General features: G+C 38.0%; 1 protein-coding gene across 1 annotated transcript in view; it reads left to right on the forward strand.

The window, feature by feature from the left end:
- LOC122808040 (Ig heavy chain Mem5-like) overlaps positions 1-10,799 on the forward strand; it is a 176,160-nt gene extending 165,361 nt beyond the window's left edge. The window contains exon 6 of the mRNA XM_044079028.1: positions 10,753-10,799. Coding sequence (XP_043934963.1) covers positions 10,753-10,786 — 34 coding nt within the window. The 3' untranslated portion in view covers positions 10,787-10,799. The remainder of the gene's footprint in view (positions 1-10,752) is intronic.
- The last annotated feature ends 10,123 nt before the right edge of the window (positions 10,800-20,922 follow it).

Genomic DNA, 20,922 nt, shown 5'->3' on the forward strand with positions numbered 1-20,922 from the left:
TAGGGAACTGTCAGTGTTTTCTACACAGAACCAACAGTTACCCAGGGTGGGCTGAGACACACATTCAGTTGCTGTCAGAGCCATTGACAAATACAACATGCCAAGGAATGCTCAATACTATACTTTTGGCTGTCAGCCACCCCCTGGACAACATTGTATTGTCTGCACACCTCCAACAGTTGACCTATTAAGCAGGTACTTATGGACACAGAGAGTAATCTAGCCTTTGACTTTCACTGGTTGGTAAGATGTGGGGCTTCATAATCTGTTGAACAACCTATAGATAAGGGTATGGCATGTAAATCCCAGAATCTCATTGTCCCACTGTATGTGGCACTCATCACACCTATCATTGAGTGCAATGACACCTGTAGTATGCAAGTACACAGACATATCTGACACCTGTAACAGCCAGAGAGGTCCCACAGTAACACAATACACACTGTACATAACATGTCCAATGAAGACTGTGTCAAGGCTGAATCTGTGTATTCTGTCTCCTACATGCTTTGGAATGGAGGTGCATGGCTGCCATTCAAGGAGCTGTCAGATCCCACAGTGTATCACCTGCACATCCAAGAAAGGACTAACACAAGATGTACCTGTTGTACACAGCTGCACCTTGACTGTGATATAAATAGGCCATGCTGGGAGACAGGTATGTAACCGTGACACTACCCTCTACATGTAACAGGTTCCTTATGTGTGTGAAGCAGACTTCTGTAATGCACATCATTTGTAGGTAACACAATGGGATGTGGAACAAGGCAATCATAACTGGATTAGGAAAAATGTCTGTAATGGACACAGGGTTGTAAATGGTGCATCTCTTATGCCACAGCTTGTAGATGTGTCAGCTTCTAGAACCCTGCTTACACTTATCAAGGAACCACATTGTGCCAGAGATTATGGACATAGGAGTAGGCAGCATGATGCCATTGTCTCTGTTAGCCTGTGATATACATACAAACCTATGAGCCATGCACCTATACTGCTAAACCATTGTGAAGACATTTTGCTTCTGTGCTGTCATTCCTTCCTGTGTTCTGTCAGTTATGGGTTTATTATAGCACTGTATCCATAGGTGTGTCCCAAATATTTCTGAGTCTGAATTGTAAGCAGTTCTATCAGACACTGTTCATTTCGTAAGTATATGCCCATTACAACATCACCCAACTAAATCTACACAACATAATGTGGTTTACTCATTACAACTGCCAGCAGAAAAAATGTCTGTCAGTGACCAGTACAAGTAGCACTTGAAAGTCTAGAGAAATACATAGCAATTTAGGTAGTCACCCTGTGCATCAGACACATAGCTTCATTTCTCTGCATTGATGACAAGGATGACAGGGATGTGGCACAGGTATCATCACTTGCACAGGATGTTGTGTAGTAATGCAGGAGACATAGGCTGATCCAATAGGTTGGCAAGCGTGTGTATGAGTCAAAAAAGGAAGCAGGCTAGATGGACAATGGAATGTGCCATGTGTGACTGTAGTTGACCTAATTGTGACAGTGGTGTGTGACTGCCTGTGTGAACACATTCAAACTCAGTGCTAGCCCAATGTGACTGCATGTTGGACAGCTTTGAACCATGAATGGCAGAGCTGACAGTTCACCTTCTCCACCACCAAATATGGGACCACCTCCATGTCCAAGGTCAGAAGTGCTACTACCTGATGGTGACTGCTGTCTGCTGGGACTGTATTCTCCATAGGAATGCTTAAGACCAGGAGCCCATGGCCTGCCACATCTTGGTGTGGACAGCACATTTGCCTCTGTGGTACTAGATGTACTGTCACTACAGGAGTATGAGTGAGCATGCCCACATGGACTTCCAGCAGATGTAGCTGCTGACCTACGTTCACAAGTCTGATGCTCAACTCCAACCAGACATACCATCACAGACAATAACTGTTCCAAGACAGATATTCTGTGATCTCTTTCAGTCCACTATCTTTCCACTGCATCACTTAGCAGATCCAGGGTATCAGCAATGCGGTGGAGGCAGTCATGGATGTCAGACTGTGCTGCATCCATAACCATGACCATTCATCTGCAGGTCCTTTTGGAATGTGTCTATGCCTCCATGACAGCCCTAAACATACACCAAGTGACATTCGACCAGACACCTGCAACAGATTGTGGAAGGACAACAGTTCTCCTATGAGCACTCCTATCAATCCGCCTGTGTGGAACCTTGCTATCTCTTTAGGTATGGCCAGTATTAACACTCACTGCAGCCACAGAACCCACACTTTCCTGTTCAATGTCCCTGCCCTCTGATTGCCCAATATCTGTGGCCTCAGGGGACTGGGTATGTGTAGACATACTGACTGCAGGGTGATAATGAGGGCAGAAGAGGGATGTCAACCTCTGTGACAGATTCAGCTCCTGCAAACCCCTCATGCCTCACTTTGGCCACCATCATCATCAGAGTCTGAAGAGACACTGACATCAGGTTGAGAAGGGGACAGAGACCAACTCCCCCTGGTCGCCTGTGATAAAAAGAGAAAAGCTGTATACAATGCTTTCACTATTACAGACTTGTCTAACCTCCACCCTCACATACCAGTGCCTGAGGACATTATTTTCTAAATAACGTCTACAGTTGCTTGCAAAAAATAAGCTCCTTATTCAAGAATCTCATGAGCAACAGTGATGTACACTGCTGACATTTGTCAAAACTCTGCACAGTTGACACATAAGGCAATCCGCACTGTCCTACAAATGCTGCAAAGCTATCAGTGTGATCACAGCTACAAGGCATAGGTATGACTGTAATCTATGTTCCACTGGTAAAATTCTGTGAGGCTGGCAATCATTTAGACAGTACATCAATCCAGCCAGCAGAGCTGCGATGACACTTTAGCAAGTACAATGCACTCAATCTACATCTGTATCACAACAGTGTTATGCTTACCAGGAGCAGGATCATGGATGGATCTGATTCCTGATGGCACTGTAAAAATTTGAGGGAGAGGTCATTTAAACAGCAGCCCATGTTGCACCATGATAGGTTAATACATTCAAATATGTCACATTTACATTACATATTATGTTAATTGGCATGTAAGTCACAATCTGGTCTTGAGATTCACACTGCAACTAACCTCTTTCCCCCATAAAAATACCTGCCACCCACATAAAAGTATGTACACAGTGATACAATAAATGCTACAGTATTCCAATATTTATCCAACTAAGCATGCCTGGATGGTCCTCTTGTGTGGAAACAGTGGCACCCACATCCATGACATACCATATGATAGATGCCTGGCAGCTGTTCTGTGTTCCTAGGTTCACCAGGAATTCCTCTGAAGCTGACAGTGGTTGTTCCAGTGCAGGTCCTTCGCCAGTAACACTATGATCCCTGGCCACATCTGCTACTCTTCTGCGGGTGACATTTATCATATCAGTGGCATGGTGTCACACCTGCTCATATGTCCTGCTCTGTTGACCAATTGCTTGACATTGCGAACCAGGTCAGCCCACAGTTCTGTCCACTCTTCCCTGTTTGTCCTTCCCTTGGACAGCAGGAGTTGATGGTGTTAACGCAGGGGGTCCAGGATAGTTTCTTTTTCTGCCTCTGTAAAAGGGCCCCGGCATCGGAATACATATTTTCTGAAAGATAACAAAATGGGAACATATGTCAGGATCACATAAATGGGAGTAAGTATGTAAAAATACAACAATAACAGATGGATATGAGTATTCACTGCCTGGTTACACATCTCATATTCGAAACCATGCAAACACAGTAAGGGTGTGGAAGTGAGTAGGACAGCAGCAGTACTCATCTATCCCTGCTTCTGCCATGACAGATATTGTTGTATGGTCACACAACTAACACAAAATTCCATTAAGTTGTGGCCCATATGTGTAAAGCCCCCTTATAATATTTAGGTTCATAGGTTCATAAATAGTTACTAGGCTATCAGCCCTGGGGCCTATATAAGCCTATCCAAAAAGGTTCCCTGGCTTTCACCACCCAAGAAAATTATTTTCCTGTGCCCCTGTCAAGCAGTGTCACAGAAGTGATCCCCAGGGTGAATTTTCTATTTCCCATCCAGTTGTCAAGATTTTTCTTAAAGAGGCCCAATGAGGAGCTTTGCTTGACATGAATGGGAAGTTTGTTCCAGAGTATGGGAAGTCTCTGGGACAGGAATCTATCCCTCCAGCATGTTCTGTTTATTGTGGTGACAAGGTTTATGTCCCTGGAGTGTGTGGTTCGGAGGAACTGGGATTTCTTTAAGTATAGTATATCCAACAGCTCTGGGTTTGACATAGCTTTGTATGTTAGTCAGAGATCGCCTCTGAGTAGGCAATATGCGATGGAGTAGAGCTGGAGCTTTTTGAGACGGTCTGTGTATGGCATCTGTTCAAGGCCAGTAATCCTCTTAGTGAGGTATTTCTGTGGCCTTTCCAACTGTGGTAGGTGTCTTGTGAGATGCATGCCAAACTGGGCATTGTACTCTATAATGGGCCTGATGAGGGATGAGTAGAGAGGAACAATGACCTACTTTTTTCTAGAGGAGAACCCTTTTGTGATGAGTTGTGCCACATAAAAGGATTTCCTGACTACTGTGGCGATGTGGTTATCAAAGGAGAGACTACTGTCCACCTGTGTCCCGAGGTCTCTTATCACACTTTCAGTGTTTAGTGATCTACTGCCTATGTGGTAGTTCATGGGTACCGAGTTTTTCCCAAAGGGGATGACAATGCACTTCTTGGCATTGAGCTTGAGGCCATGACTTTGACACCAAGCATCTGTCTCTGTGAGGCCCTTTTGTAGAAAGTCTACATCATTAGGTGATTCGCTTATGGCTCCCAGTTTGCAGTCATCCATGAACTTTGTTAGCCAAAGGCCTTCTGTGCTGGCCTGCACTTCAGAAAAGTAGATGCCAAACAGGAGAGGACCCAGAACTGAACCCTGTGGTACTCCAATCATCATTGGTCTGAAGTCAGACTTAGAGTTGGCTACTTTTACTGTGTGGGTTCTGTCAGTGAGCCAGTTGGACACCCATGTTGTGACATCAGGATTTATGCCCAGTTTAGTGACTTTATCTATAATTCCAGAGTGGAGGATGGTATTGAAAGCCTTGGCGAGGTCAAGATAGGCTGTGTACACTACCTTTCCCTCATCTATGTCTCTAGTGACTGCTTCAAAAAAGTCAATCAGGTTTAGTAGATATGATCTACCTTTTACAAACCCAAACTGAGTTGGATCCAGGGCTTGGAGGTTACCAATGTCTTTGTTTATAAGCTCCAAAATTATACGTTCCATGGCATTGCAGATCAAGCTCATTAGGCTAATGGGGTGGTAGTTTCTGGGGTCCATGGTGGCATTGCCTTTGTAGAGTGGGATAAATGCTGTTGTGCACCATTCAGTAGGCACATAGCATGAGGTGAGGCTATGATTGAACATGGTACTTACGTGGGGTGCCAGTTCATTTTGTAGTTCGTGCAGTATGCAGCCTGGGATGTTGTCTGATCCCAGGAATGTTGTGTTCTTGGCTATGGAGAGTGCGGTCTTTACTTGTTCATCTGTGATTACAGGGACTTTGCATTCTTCCAGTATTAAGATGGGCCCTTTGGGGGTAGAGTTAGCACTGAGCCTATCTGCCAGGATGTTGGCAATATCGGTTGGTTCTGTATATTTAGTGCCATTGTGCTGTAGCTCAGAGCAGATCTAAGTGTCGCCATTGAGATTCTTGACATAGCTGTAGAACGCTTTGTAGTTGTCTTTGGAATAAGTGGTGATTTTATTTTCATAACTGGCTTTGGAGGATTTTATAAGGGATCTCAGCTTCTTACTGAGGCTGACCAGGGAGTTCCTCCAATCTTGGGATTTTACTCTTTTTTGCAACAGCTTCTTCTTTCTGTTGTAGAGTTTGCTTATGGCAGGGACCACCAGACTGACTTCCTTTTTTTGGAGGATAACATCTTGGTTCTGTTGGGTATGGCACAATCCATGCAATTGTGTATGTGCTTATACAGTGCATTTGTGTAATATTCAGCAATTGTACCTCTATTTTCCATCTGCATGGGTGTCATGAAGTTTGCCACTTCTGTCTTAAGAAGCATGAAGTTGGCTTTGGAGTAGGTTTTGATGGTTGTTTCCTTAATGGGGGGTGGGATATGGATGTCTAGGGTGATTAACTTGTGGTCGGATATGACCAGTGAAGAGTTGACCTCTGGCATGGAACACCGGTTACCCATACTGGTAATGACCAGGTCCAGGATATTGCTGCCCCTGGTGGGGGTCTGGACAAGGTGATCCAAGGCACTGGAATTTATGAATTCCAGAAAATGATGAGCGAATGAGTTGGTACATGAGTAGTTTTCCCAGCTGATGGGGGGGGGGGGTAGTAGTGCCACACAAATAGCAGTGTAGTATTACCACCTTTATCAACATGAAATTCCCATGGAGAGTGTTATACCTATTTAACAAATAGCTGTCTACCTGTACTGTACTCTAGTTCCTTTGTAGGTGTAACCCCTCTGCAGATCAATGACATGTCAGCAGTAAAGTTCTACATAAGGCTTACTGCTGTACTCACCATTCCCCCTAAGTACATGGGCTAATATGCATCATGTTGGAAACAAAATGGTTTCATACCTGATGGAGTACAATACTCCTCTGTTGAATGGTACAGATGCTATGCCAACAAACTGACCATGAAAAGTAACTGTCATACAAAATGTTTTCCCGAGCTAGCTGTTTGCCTTTTTAACATGGTTCTCTATTAGGAAGTGATTGCCTCTGAACCCATCTGTGCTTCTGAAATACTAATTGCAGCCAACACAGCTGATTTGCAGTATGATCCGCCACTCCCATACAACCACTAAACAAGTTATAAGGCCTCATTGTAGAGTTTAACCCCTTTCTCTATGTTGGGTTGGAAAGTAGTGGGGGACAGATACTATGTATGGCAGAGAGAATGTCTGTAGCTATTATTTACATACAAATATGTGTGCTACAGGTTGAAGCTGAAGGTGATGCTGCAGGAAATAAGCATAGGCAGAAAGGGTGAACACTTTACAGGGCAACAAGCTGATGAGTAAGTATGGGACCATTGGCAGCATTGTTTTATAGACAGAGCCAGACTGAGAGTACCCACTCCACTGGGAAATAAAGTATGTGTGCCATGTAAGTTTGTCAGGCAACAGTAAGACAATGCAAGCTAAAATGCTTGGTGTGTCCTACAAATAGGTGTACATTAACCTTGATGTCAGGCAGTTGGACAACTACCAGGTCACGTGTTCTGTCATGGTATTCCCTTGTTGAGTGTGTGCTGGCAACCCTTGCATCTAGCTCAACCTCCATATATGTATGTTACTTGTGCAGCTGTGGTTATCTGTGATATTACCAGCAAAACACTGTGGGCTGCAGTGTGATATAACTGGGCCACAACTTTGGTACACACTTCAACATCCAGTGGAAATTTAGTCTACCACTTTACCTGTTGTACTAGGATTAGGTGAGAGTGGTCCTATCTGCAGGCCTTTGCCCTCTATAATATTGATGCAGACATTCCAACTTTACTGTTTTGGGTGGATAAATAGGTGATAAAACAGACATACATATCACACGTTATAATACTGATGGCCACATACATGTATTTTCATTGGTAGACGCAGCTATACTTGAACCCAAGACCATGTGTACTAAAAAAGCCACATTTTCAATGCATTTTACAGAGTGAGCTATATAGTCATTGTTGTAATAGGTGAATTTTTACATGTTGTACTTATCATCCCACAGTTATCTGCTGTTAAATACCGCACTTACATATATTATTATGTGTATGGCTTTAGAGTGCTGTATTTGTATAACAGAGTCCCAGTTAAAATCTTCTTTTCCATTAATGTTTTATTAAATGTGTTCTTACATGTTGTAGACATAACTGCAGGGTTGTCTACATCTAAGCTTATTTGTGTGCCTTTATAGTGATGTATCTGTGTATTAGAGTGCTAATTACAGTACTATAGTTGTATGAATCTCAGCTGATTTGTGGGGTGCAGCAAGATGTGCAGCACCATTTAAACATGCTTAATGAGGGGAACTACAGCATTAGTATGTTTTGCTTAAAACATCTGTCTTTGTTAGGAGCTGTGTGGCTTGGTAAGATGAGCCACTATTCTGCATGTGCAGTGTTCGTGGACCTGAAATAGGGTGTAGTACTTTTTGAATGTGATTAATATTATACAAAAAGCATATATCAGTATAACACTATTTATCATAGCTAAGTGATCCATCTCCACATGCCTCATTATGCAAGAAATCTTTAATGGACAGTGGTGAAAAGAGGTACAAGCAGGGGGAAAATATAGTAAAAGGCAGGTAGGGATGTGTAGGACAGGTGTAGGAAAGAAGCATAGCTATCCATTTCTTCATCAGCAACAGCTGAGCACTGTCACAGATCAGGGGTGACAACAGCCTGACTGCATTGTCAAGCCATTTGGACCAAATTAAGTGCATCCAGTGGAAACGTGTGAAATGGAGAGGTATGCATTGAAAGATATTTTAGTTTTTGGGACAGGTGGCCATTTTTTTAAGGTGAGAGTGAAATGTTGGGGAAGGGCCATAGGTGCATGAAGGGGAGGTAAGTTGAGAAAGTGAGGAAGCTTTTTCAGACAGAGAAGACAGACAAGACAGCAGACAGGGTTACTGTGTGACACAAGAAGGGGTTTAGCAACATGGATGGGGAGGGTGTTGAGGAATGCCAGTCCCAGGAGCATCCCCATGGTAGCAGTAGGACTCAAGTCCTCACCCATGGGACTGCCAGCATGGCTACTTAACTGTCCCAGTGGTGGCAGTGGTGGAGGCTGGTGTCCAGTGCAAGGGTGCTCCACCAGGATGGCACACATGCTCTCCATCTGGCACAGGTAAGCTCCAACAATTCAATAGAGCACTCTGTTCACCCTACCTGGTAGTTCATCATGAGTGACAAAATTACCCCCTCCACCTCTGCTCCCAGATGGGGGCCCATCCCCAGCCTGTGGGGGTGGAACTACCTGATGTTACAGGTAGTACAGGGGAAGCAGCGGGGGCAACACCAGGTTGCAGCCCAGATGTGGTGAGCCCCGGTGCCACAGCTGGGGGAGCCAAGGTAGGTGGATCACCTGTAACAGGCCAACCTTGTCACGCTCTACTAAATTAAATATAAATATAAGGTAAGATAAGTAATAACCAAAGAAATGTCAGTATTAACATAATGGAAGATAACATTGATTATTCAAAATACATATAAAGGTATATTATGTGGAACACAACAATAAATAACATGACAGTAAGTATGTTAACAGAAAACCAGTATAAAATAACCCATAAGGCCAACATAACAGTTAGTTTAAAACAATATTTATATAAAATCATAATAATAAATAACATTAATAAATTAAAGAAGATAAGAGATGGGGAGAGAGAGAAAAACATGCCATTACTGACCTCGCATATGATATTACTACACAGACTACTAATACATACTTCTACAGATGTGCAGTGTCAGTTGTTGAGTACTTTGACTCCAGTTCTTGTATAGATGATGTTGCACGTACATACTTCTCAACCTGTTAGCATGGAACAGTATTGGCCAAGCACTAACAAATGCAGGTACACAACTACAGGGAACTGTTTCACATACTGTGCTCATATATTACTACCAAGGTGTTCTGTAAATGGATTTGCAAATAAATTGCATTCCAAATAATGTTATTTATCTGCTAATCAAGGATCAGACAGATGGAGCATTAGTCATTACATTCCAAAAAATGATGTATGTTCATATACATTAAGCAGACTAGACAGTCAGTTATGTCTTAGTTGGCTGGAATGGGATTAGAACCAACAAGCTGTGACTCCAGAGGAAATGTGCACTTAATTTAACAGTTGACTGTAGTCAGATTTGAACACACATGCTGTGAATACCGCCATACTACACAGCTATTTGAACAGTTTACTTATCAAGGCACAATCCTTCTTTCAACTTTATTGATATTGTTCCTTGGACTCTATCACTTATACATATGAAATTATGTGTTTGGGTATTTTTTTTTTTCACTTCAGAATTTTGAGTTTCTGAAAACTCGATCATATGGTCTCGACCATATGAAGTTTGAGTTTTCAGTAATTTGAGATTCTGAAGTGAAACCATATAAATATTGCATTTATAAAAACAAACCCAAAGGGTGAAAAAGTCACACAGACAATCCATTCAGTTAAAACTGAAAGAAAAACACAGCAAAGCTAGAGTTTAAACTGTGTAATACCTTAAACCTCCTGTGATGGAGGCCCTTGAGATACATGCAAATAACTCCCTAAGGGCATCAAGTGTTTCAGCTAAATGGGTTTCTAAATGTTGATGCCTTTTTTACTTTTTAGTCTTTATGGATACATTAGGCCAATAAAGCCAAAACCCACTGTTTTACAAGACTATGCAGCTGGTTGTAAATCTTGAGTCTGCAGGTATATATATATATATATATATATATATATATATATATATATATATATATATATATATATATATATATATATAAAACACTGAGATTGACTTGTGATACAGGATAAAATTGTTTATTTTTAATTACAAAGAACAAGTCTGAAAACTTATCACTGCAGAAACTGGTTATTCACTCTCGTTTGTTCAACAGGGAAAGCAAAGTATGATCTCTATACAAAAAGCTTTCCAGATTTACTACATAAATAAACATAACTGTGAAATTCTTTCTTTTTATTGTCAGCCTTTCAACAGAAAATAGGCTTGCTACAACCTGAACTGTGTATATCTGCAAAAAAAATGTGAGGCCAAAGTTTGATATACTATGTGAATATGAATCAAGAAGAAGAGGAATGAAAGCTTCAGAAAATTGGTATATCCGAGCCAACAAAACAGTATAGTGTGGTTAATAACATGCTCTTTTTCTAATATTGGAATGCATTGCCTCTTAAAATCAGAAAAGTCATATTTTATTAAATGCTTAAAGCTGATTTATTCCAGTATGTATTATATAAATATAGGAAATTTACTACAGATATAACAAACATAATTAGCTGAAATAAACCAATTAATCACGATTACAGCATGTAATTGCTAAACCAGGATGAGTCTGAGTCAAATGTTGTGTAGAATGGGCCAATGTATCTTATTTTGTTGTAATTAATAAAAGTGAATTGCAAAGCAAAGTTTGGTATCCATGGTATTTTAATTTTCTATATGCTCCATTTATATATATTTTATTTACATTTATATTACATCTAATTTCAAATGTATATGACTGGCTTTGTTAAGTAACTAGTTCAGGAACATAACAGAATCCAGAATCAAGACAGACTGATAGCAATATTGAAACCAAAAACTTATGTGAGTAGTCAAAATACCAAAACTAAGGGCCACATTGACTAAAGTATGTATTGGAGACTTGTGAAGAACTTTCTTAGCATTTTGTTATATAAGCAGTCTTTGGTATTCTGTCTTGTAGAGCCAAATGTGTTCTCTTTTCCACTGTAACTTTTAGTTCATATCTCATAACAGACATTTAAAAAAAATGGAAGTAACAGGCATAAATAACTAAGACAATGCAGAATTTGTAAGGTGTTTTTGCAGAAAACAAGTACTCATATACCCCATTAAACACATACACACACATGCACATATATACACCCACACCAACACACACACACACACACACACACACACACACACACACACACACACACACACACACACACACACACACACACGCACACACACACGCACACACACACACACACACACACACACACACACACACACACACACACACACACACACACACACACACACACACACACACACACACACACACACTTGTGCACACACCTTGTAGTCTAATTCTTGCTCTGTGCCATAATTGCTTTAGTCTTGAATGTGTTCTGTATGACTGGAGTTTGATTAATGGGTCAGGCTTTGGGAGAACCAGTAGGATAGGAATGAGTGAGGAGCTATTGCTGGTTCACCAATCCCAGTCTGAATGTTGCCCTATCCCAGAAGAGTTCCCACTGGTGGAAAGCCCAAGATTGTAGATTGCACATTAGTGAATTTATTTATATATTTATTTATTTGCATTTCTTTATATAGAGATGATTACAGACAAACTAAGACTAGGATCTGCACAACTAGGGTGTACTTAATGTCTCAGGCACAGGATGACCTAGCAAAGAAAGAAAGAGGAATGATGGTATATAATTTTCTTTGTCACTACCTCTTACTGGTTGGAGTGACACACAGGGCATGAGACTCAGTCATAAGTATCAGTGGTAATAACATGGGCATGACAAAGACATACAGCCTGGATTTATGCAGCAAAATGTAGGTTAAGGTATTTCCCTCCCTGACTCATTGCATATTCGCATTGGTATGCAACCTTGTATATTAGTGTCAAATTAGGGCATAAGTCAAAAACCACTTCAGACTGAAGTATACCAGACTCTCCAATTTGTCCTCTCCTTCCAAATGGAGCACAATGGTTTGCATTTGTCAAAACCATTACAGTAAAAATGATAAAAATTCTTCCAAAAGGGGCATCTTCTTAGTGCAGGTAAGGAGCATTATGAAATTACCATAGGTGGTTCTGTAGTCTACAGTAGCAGTAGAAAACTATGTATCTATGTGTGTGTGTGTGTGTGTGTGTGTGTGTGTGTGTGTGTGTGTGTGTGTGTGTGTGTGTGTGTGTGTGTGTGTGTGTGTGTCAACATACCAACCATTCAAAATGTAGATACTCAAAATACTGACACCAAAATAACAGCAATTATAATACTGACAGTTTATAATATCAATCAGTCACAATAAAGAACTCACATTACTAACAAAAATGACAAAAAAACAATAAATAAATCACAAATCAAAAAAAAAAATCAAGACCATAGCAATACCATAAGACAATATTTGCTTGAGCAGTGGCACTATTACAGAAAAGGTTTTTCTAAGGTAAGATGCAGGGTTAGGTGCAGGATTAGGGTCGGGGTTCAGGTTAGCACTTACTACAATGGTGGTGTTACCCCTAACCCTATCTAAATTGGCTAATGAATACATTAACATCTTGCTAACCAGATGAAGTACAGTTCACTGGGAAGTAGTTATTGAATTATTCTTCCAAAAGTTTTATATCAAATACCCACTTGTCATCAGTGAAAGGGGACCAATTAAATGAATGGGTCCTTTTATGGATTCATATCTGCACACATAGTTAATAACTTCTCATACCTAGCTTTTGCTGATGTTATAGTTTCCTTGGCATACTCTGACATTTTAATTAATCCATTTCTTGTTATATTTTGCTGGAAATCTTTAATATACTACACTGAGTGTATTTTTTTATACAATTTTGAAGGTATGATCATATTAGAATGGTAATTTATTACTAACTGAATTGACAAATTTAGACTTCACTATCTTTTCATAGTAGAAACACAAATAGATTGAAGCATATCCCAAACATATCCCAACCACAAATGTTTATGTTTTGCATTGTAGTCTTATTTTGAGTTTTCAGTCAATTATTTTTTGCGCTGATACTGATTTTATTTTATTCATAAATCTTTGTGAACTTCTAGCTTAAGAGTGAACTAATGTTAAATATAGTAGCACTGTGAGCAGGGATTCATAAAAAATCTTTATGTTCTATACCTGTATTATATTGCAGTAGTTAGCAATAATGATACCCAAAATAGTATTTCTGCTATATCATTTAAATTAACTATATTAATAAATTCTAGTTCATGAGGTGTTGTAGGACAACTGGTTACTCAGTCAATATATAGGTAATTGAAGTCAAGAAGAAGAATTACAGATGTTTCTGACATACTCTTATGTAGTATTTTCAGGAGCCTTATGTACTGGTCACAACATAACTTGGATTCCTATAACAAACAATCGGGCGAAAGAAGTTGGTATTGTCATCAACCCCCTTTTTCCCATTTTATACTACAGTATTAATCCTTCTATAGCCACAACCAATATTTCACACACAGCAATAGCCATATATAGACCTGGAACCAGTAAGAAATAAGTACATATCAATATGCTGCTACTAATAGCTTCACCAAAATATATATTCCTTAGAAAATATGCTAGATGTATCTCAACATTCAATAATTACTATGACAGTTTTACATATGTATTACTTCTTTAAGCGCATTCCATTTTCTAACTTTACTTCTTTGTAGAAATATACTTTTTTTTCAGTGTTATTAAGTCTAATTTTGGTAGAGCCCTAACTCTGGCCTTTTTTATAACCAGTATAAAAAGACTGTTTTCAACAAAATGTGAACCATAGTGACTTAAATGTAATCCAACAAATGTAAAAAAAAATAATAATATAAATGAACTGATTCTTCCTAATATGTTATGAGAACTATAGATGTGTTCTTGTAAAATTCTCTTAACCAATAGCAAAAAATGGCTTTGGGAAAATAGTAGCCAATTAATGTAGAAGAGAAATCATGTCCTTCATTATCCATACTTTTTTTCTACAATTTTTTATTCAATGCTGGCAATAACTTTATAACTATCTGTATTCAAAATTAGTAACATTATGTTACCAACTTGTTAGCTTCTTTTAAGTTTTCTTTTCTCTAATTTTCTGACTGATACTTTTTCTCTTTCTTTTTCTTTCATTTGTTTTGTTCAAAATTAGGTGTACTTTTCTTAAGATTTTATTTATATTTGCTTTTCTAGATTTATCAAATAATGCATCAGATATGGAATGCACTGGATGTAGAGTGTCCAGCTCTAAATTTGTTTCATCATTATGATTATACATCATTAGGTTGTTATGCTATCTTTTCTTACTTTTCTTCATTATCTTATCATAATCTCTTTTTCCTCTTTTTTAATAAATTCTTCGGTATATGGTTATTGTATTTCTTATTACTTTTTGCTCTAATTCTTTTCTAATCCTTTTCTTAATCTATCTGTGTTTTTTTTATAACGTTCTGATAAATATTTCTGAACAGATTATTTGTCTATATCTACAATATAGTTAGTATTGATGATTGCCTTAGTTAAATTTATCAAATCTTTATTAACTTTTGAATTATCATTTCTTACTTCCTGCCAATCAACCTTTACTGTAGTTCATGAAGATATTCTGTGTTTACAAACAAATGTTTATGACAGTCTGTCTAGTTACATCCCCTTATGTTTAAAGGGTTTTCTGTTATTGCATAGACACGTAATTGCATTAGTTTTCAGATTTATAAGTGATACTCCCATTTCTGGGGTGTACTTGCATAATGCCTTCTGCCTTCTTTCCATGCATCTCTATATTCTGTTACTGATTTCTGTTTCATAATGGGCAAACAAGGACAATTTGTGAAATGTGCTATTGGCTGACTTTACGATGTAATTTATATTATAGAGTTTCCCATTTGGTCATTATAATCCAATGACCAAAAATTTCTCTCTGTCCACAAACATATCAAACCTGCTGTGCATGGTCTGTAATCATACTGTATTGCTAATGCCAGAAACTCTATACCTATATCCATCATGTCAATGCCTTCCACCAAGTTCTTTAAAACCATTCTGAAAGCTCTCTTAGCCAAAATCTGGCTGTTTCTTTGCTCAAATTCAGTATAAACTATATCCATCAAGATGAAGATGTACCTAATCATGCCATATACCTCCTAACTCCCCTGTTTTTGCTTACTTCCTATCTTTAATCAATTTGTCTATCTTCTCTCTTTTTCTAATCATATTATAACCCTGTTTCTTCGCTGACTTAATATTGCAGTTCATGATCACATTACAATTATTTACCTTTAATTTCTGTGAAGTGGCTACAATTTCTCAAAATATTAAATTATTGTCATATTTGTTGTATTTATTTTAACTAATTTTGACACCCAATCTCTAATTTAGTATAATTAATTAAACTGTAGATGTTGTTGTATTATTGTTGAAGCTTGTAAAATTATTGTTCTTAAAATGTCTTTATAATACTTTGGAGCTTTTCTTCCTGTGCCTCCCCTGAAAATGGGCACTTACTCATTCAGACTTTCTTGGTAATTAAATATCAATCAAACAATCAATCAATTAATCAATCATTCAATCAATCAATAATAAATTATTACATGTTGTACATACATTTGTGTACAGTACATGTAACAGTTTGGTCAGTATGCTAAGAATTTGGTGTTTAATATGTTCTGCTGGGTAAAAATTATAAAATTCTTCCATTTCCGAGGTTAGTTGAATACCATCAGCTAATTATATGTAAAGTTCAAGATATTATTTTTCTTGGGGTTAATGTCTTAAAATCAAGTGTTATAGGTGTCCTTCTGACTAGTGGCATAACTGCTATAAAACGAATTATTTTCACCTAAATATTAAGTATCATAAAGGCAGTCTCACTTTTCACTATTGTAGTTCTATAACAGCTATCAAAACTATAATCTTTCAGAAAAATTGATTAACTGCTTTTTACTTATATTCATCCTGCCTCGGGTTCAGTTAAATTGCTGCAATGCCTTTGATCTAAACTTTCTAAAAATACTGTAAATATAGTAGAAAATAATAAGGTCTCATGTGCATCTATATCATTTATTGCTATACTCTGATTCCAGTTATCCAGTAACCTGGTGAAAAAACTGAGTACTCCACCAACGTCAATAATGCACAACACCCAGCACAGGAAAACAGGAAGCCAATAAAGGACCGTATCCCTTGTATAATAGCACAGATCACACCAACACTGTGTAAAAATGTTTTAATACACACACTGATGATTAAGCACTTTTGCACAAAGGCAGGGAACAAAAAACAATATTTACATTGGTTTTAACCAATGAAATTAATGGCTTGATTATTTAAAGTATTTGATGTTAATTAATTTTATTCTGATGACGTTTCCTGGAGTGAAACGAAAGCACTTAATCTGTGTTTGTATTAAAACAGTTTTTCACAGTGTTGGTGTGATCTGGAGTGCAGTCCTTTATTGGTTTTCTAATTCTAGTTATGTAATGCCATATGTGATCTTCTTAGAGAATATATTTAATACAGAGTATTATGTTTAATAAGATTTACTGCAGAATAGCTAACTTGTTAAAATATAACTTTCTCACATTTTAAGATGATTCCATCGATCCAAATCATTTAATTGATTATAATCTTAACAATAATGAAAAGTGGCCTTCAGAGAAAATCTACAGTGCATATGTTATGGTATAATTAGCCTGGCTGAGAATGGGGAAATACACAGATGTCTAATACTATGAATAGAAATGTTGAAAGTTCACCATATCGAGAGGTATCAAATGCCTTCTTCTCATTAGAGGTAGCATGAAGGTAAGAATTTCAAGAATGGCATTCTGGGATGAGGATGGAATGACTCACTATGGATGGATAAGGGTAATACTGCTGATATGGTATCATAGCCCTGAAGGTTTGATTTTATCCTGGCCTCTGTTTACTGTCAAGGGATGCTACTAGTCATCTTGGAGTATGCAAAGGCCCTTCTACGTTTTGAGGATTCCTTCTGCCATTCATCCCACACAAAAAAAGTGTCAAAGAACCTGTACCTTTCAAGCATTTCTAGTTATCTGGTTATAAAAAAATGGTCTAATTTCCTCCACTTATCATTACCTTGTGGCTTCAGTCAAGCCTGGAGAAGGCTCTGTGAAGAACTTTACATAAAAGAGGTTCTCCCCTCCAAAGATTACATGATAACATTGAATCTAATTCAGATTGCTGCCATAGAAAGACACATGTATATGTCTACAGTAGAGTGGGTCAATTTGACAGTGGACACTAGAGCTGTTTGCTGTACCAGTGGCTATTTTGTAGTAATATTTCATGGAAACTTATCTTAGGGGGCAGGGACCCTGCTAGCACTAAAAGGTAAAGACTAGGGCAGTTAATATGTGATCAAAGTGACATCACTTATATTAATTTTTTACATTTATCCCATATAATGACTTCAGGAAAGGTTATATAACAAGTTGTAAAAAATATCACCCAGCAAAAAAAATAAAAAGAAAATAAAAAAGAATTACCTGCCATGCATCAGGAACTAGGTTTTAGTGGAGGTACATTTAAATTAAAGTTTCACAAGAACAGCTAAAATAAGATTAAGTGCCAGAAAGCCTGATTAAAGGTGACATGAAGATGGTCAGCAAGAAGAATGAAGATTGACAGATTACTGGTGTTTTGAAACAGATGGTGAATGGACTGACTTTGCATGATAACTGCCTGCAGGCTGCATGCAAAGCTTCTCTTGTCTGGACTTCTGAAGGATTCAGTACTTTATAGACAAAAATGTTAAGCTATAACATAAGGCAGAGACACATGAGCTGGTGAATAAGCAAACATGCCATCTAACAGTGTTGCAGTAAATTTCGAAGAAGGCATAGTCACATGGCATTGCAATTAGCAGAGTACCACAGATACTAAACACACACTGCACTATACATTAAATTCCTTCCATTTAGCTTAATTGCTTCCATTAATCAAAATTGTATACTGTCAAAATAGACTATAGAGTAGACTAGGAATATCAGTGGCTCTTATCTATAATTTCAAACTTTTCAAAGTATACATTTACATAAACGTACACAATACCAAAATAGCTTGGTCTTTGCCATTGCAATTCATGGCATAATCTATCTATCTAATTGGCTTTCTAATCAGTCTGCCATGGCTACATAGTGTCATTATGCAATGACTTTGTAATCATTGTTGGTTCCTCATTTTCCACAAACATTTCCTGGAATGCTGAGTGTAACACTCATTAACACTTGGCCTAGCAACAGGAACTTCTATTGGAGCAAGCCTCTGAGAGGATTCATATTTGAAGTACACTGAAGCAATCTAAATCTGTTAATTCTGCAAAAATAATTATTTACTAACTTAAGACAAATCAAAGTATTTAGCTGCTATTTTGATTTCAGTAGTCCAATGTTTTGGGGTGAAACCAGTCTAGTTCTATCCAGTTGCTTTCCATTTTCTCTTTGGCAGAAGACCTTCCTTTGTTCAGACAACACAATACTTTAGTATACTGGACATTTTTATTGATTCAAATGCTTGTTATTTGGATTCCAGAAATTTATTATTTCTCCCAATATCGGCATTGTCAGTAAATGAGCAGTACCATCATAACAAAATGTCTGCTTTTCTTGTACAGTTTGCCATGCTGTTTGATCACTGAGAATCGGCTCTGGCTTAAATAAATGTCAGTACTGGCAACTTTGCTGACATTCTGATCCCCATCAACAATTTTAAAGTCAAAAGCTCTATTGATTGAATAAGTTTGATTTTGTACTTATGAGGTACACGATAACAGTCCTGCTTTGAGCTGACAACATGTTTTCTCATAATAAGATTAACTGCTTGAATCACTCCCAGCTTTCCCATTTGACTAAGTGTATTTGGGAGATGAAGTAATATATTTAAATTCCGCAGTTGTGACTTTTTATGAACTGTTGGCTCACAGCCACTATCTGTGACAAATACAGGTAGGATAAAGTGAAAAAAACAGATATCAAGTCATGAAAAAATGATTTCAACAATGTCAAGGCAGCTTGTGATAATGCATCTTTGAGTTTACTCACCTCTTACCACATCTAAAGTGGATTGTCATCCTGCTGCAAATCCACATTGATCCAAATCAAAAAGACTGGGAGAAATTCCTGCTAATGTAATTGTCATTATAGTCATAAAGACTATGAAGTAATGTTTTTTTTTATTATTATTTATTTATTTTCATTAATTGCATTTGTTCACTTGGATAATCCATCTGGACAATGCCCTTTTCAGTGGAGACCTGGGAAGAAAAGCTCCAGAGCAAAATTAGCATTGATTATATTACATGTAGTTAGAAAGGTGATAGTTACATTACATGTACATGGTGTTTACAATCTATCTTTTACAATAACATTTTACATTACATGGACTTCCAAGATGGCTGCACATTGAGTAATAGCTTAATTCTAGCTCTCCCAGTGTAAAAACAGACACTTCACAAAGAAAGCCGGTGTACTTAGATTTCTGAATAAATTTCAGTAACTGCCTAGTAAGTGCACTGCCAGGATGCCATGATAAAAGAAATACAGAGTACCTGAAGGAAAATCAGCTACAAAAGGAAGCAAAAACATTGACTGGGAAGAGTACTGTGGTTGTTCAGCCAAAAGCAGTGCAAGCTCCAGACATTACTTCCAGTAACCTAGAGGAAAGTGTAAGGCAACTTCATATGGACCTGACTAAAATAAATGAAACACTAATGGAGTATATTAACTCATTCAATAGAAGGCTGGAAAAATGGAAGAAGATTTAAACAGAGATCCATATAGAGTGATAAACTGAAAAACTGAGGGCTCAAAATGAAGAAAAGGCTGGCTGAATATGAGGCTACAATAAGAGGAGATGTTTAAAAAAATAGAATTAGAGGACAGAGCATGCAGGGAAAACCTGAGATTTTCTGCTGTACCCAGGAAGCTGGAAGGAACAGACTGTATTTATTTTATGACAGTACAAATAAGCAACTGGACTGGATTTCCACAACAGGAATTGTTATCTGAAAAGGTACATCATGTGTATGCTCCAAACCTTGTTATGATAAAACAACCTAGACCTTTAATAGTAAAGATACAATCATGCCAGCAGAAAGAGTTGATCCTGACAAAACTGTGGCAGAAGGAGAAACTACTAAAAATAGAAGGCAGCAGAGAGTTTGTGGAGAATGACTACTCATTGTATACTAGGCAGAAGAGGAATACATTTTTCCCATTATATAGGGAATGTTGAGAAACAGATATGAGATTCAAGCTGCTGTACCCAGCTATCTTCAAAATATTTTCCCTGGAGGAACAAAATCATTTTTTGATGAAGTACATGCTAAGAAAGAAATTTAAAAGTTTGTCTAGCAATAAGTGAGCTG

The sequence above is a fragment of the Protopterus annectens genome, chromosome 8.part0 (assembly GCF_019279795.1).
Source record: "Protopterus annectens isolate FY-2018-M chromosome 8.part0, PAN1.0, whole genome shotgun sequence".
NCBI lineage: Eukaryota > Metazoa > Chordata > Ceratodontiformes > Protopteridae > Protopterus > Protopterus annectens.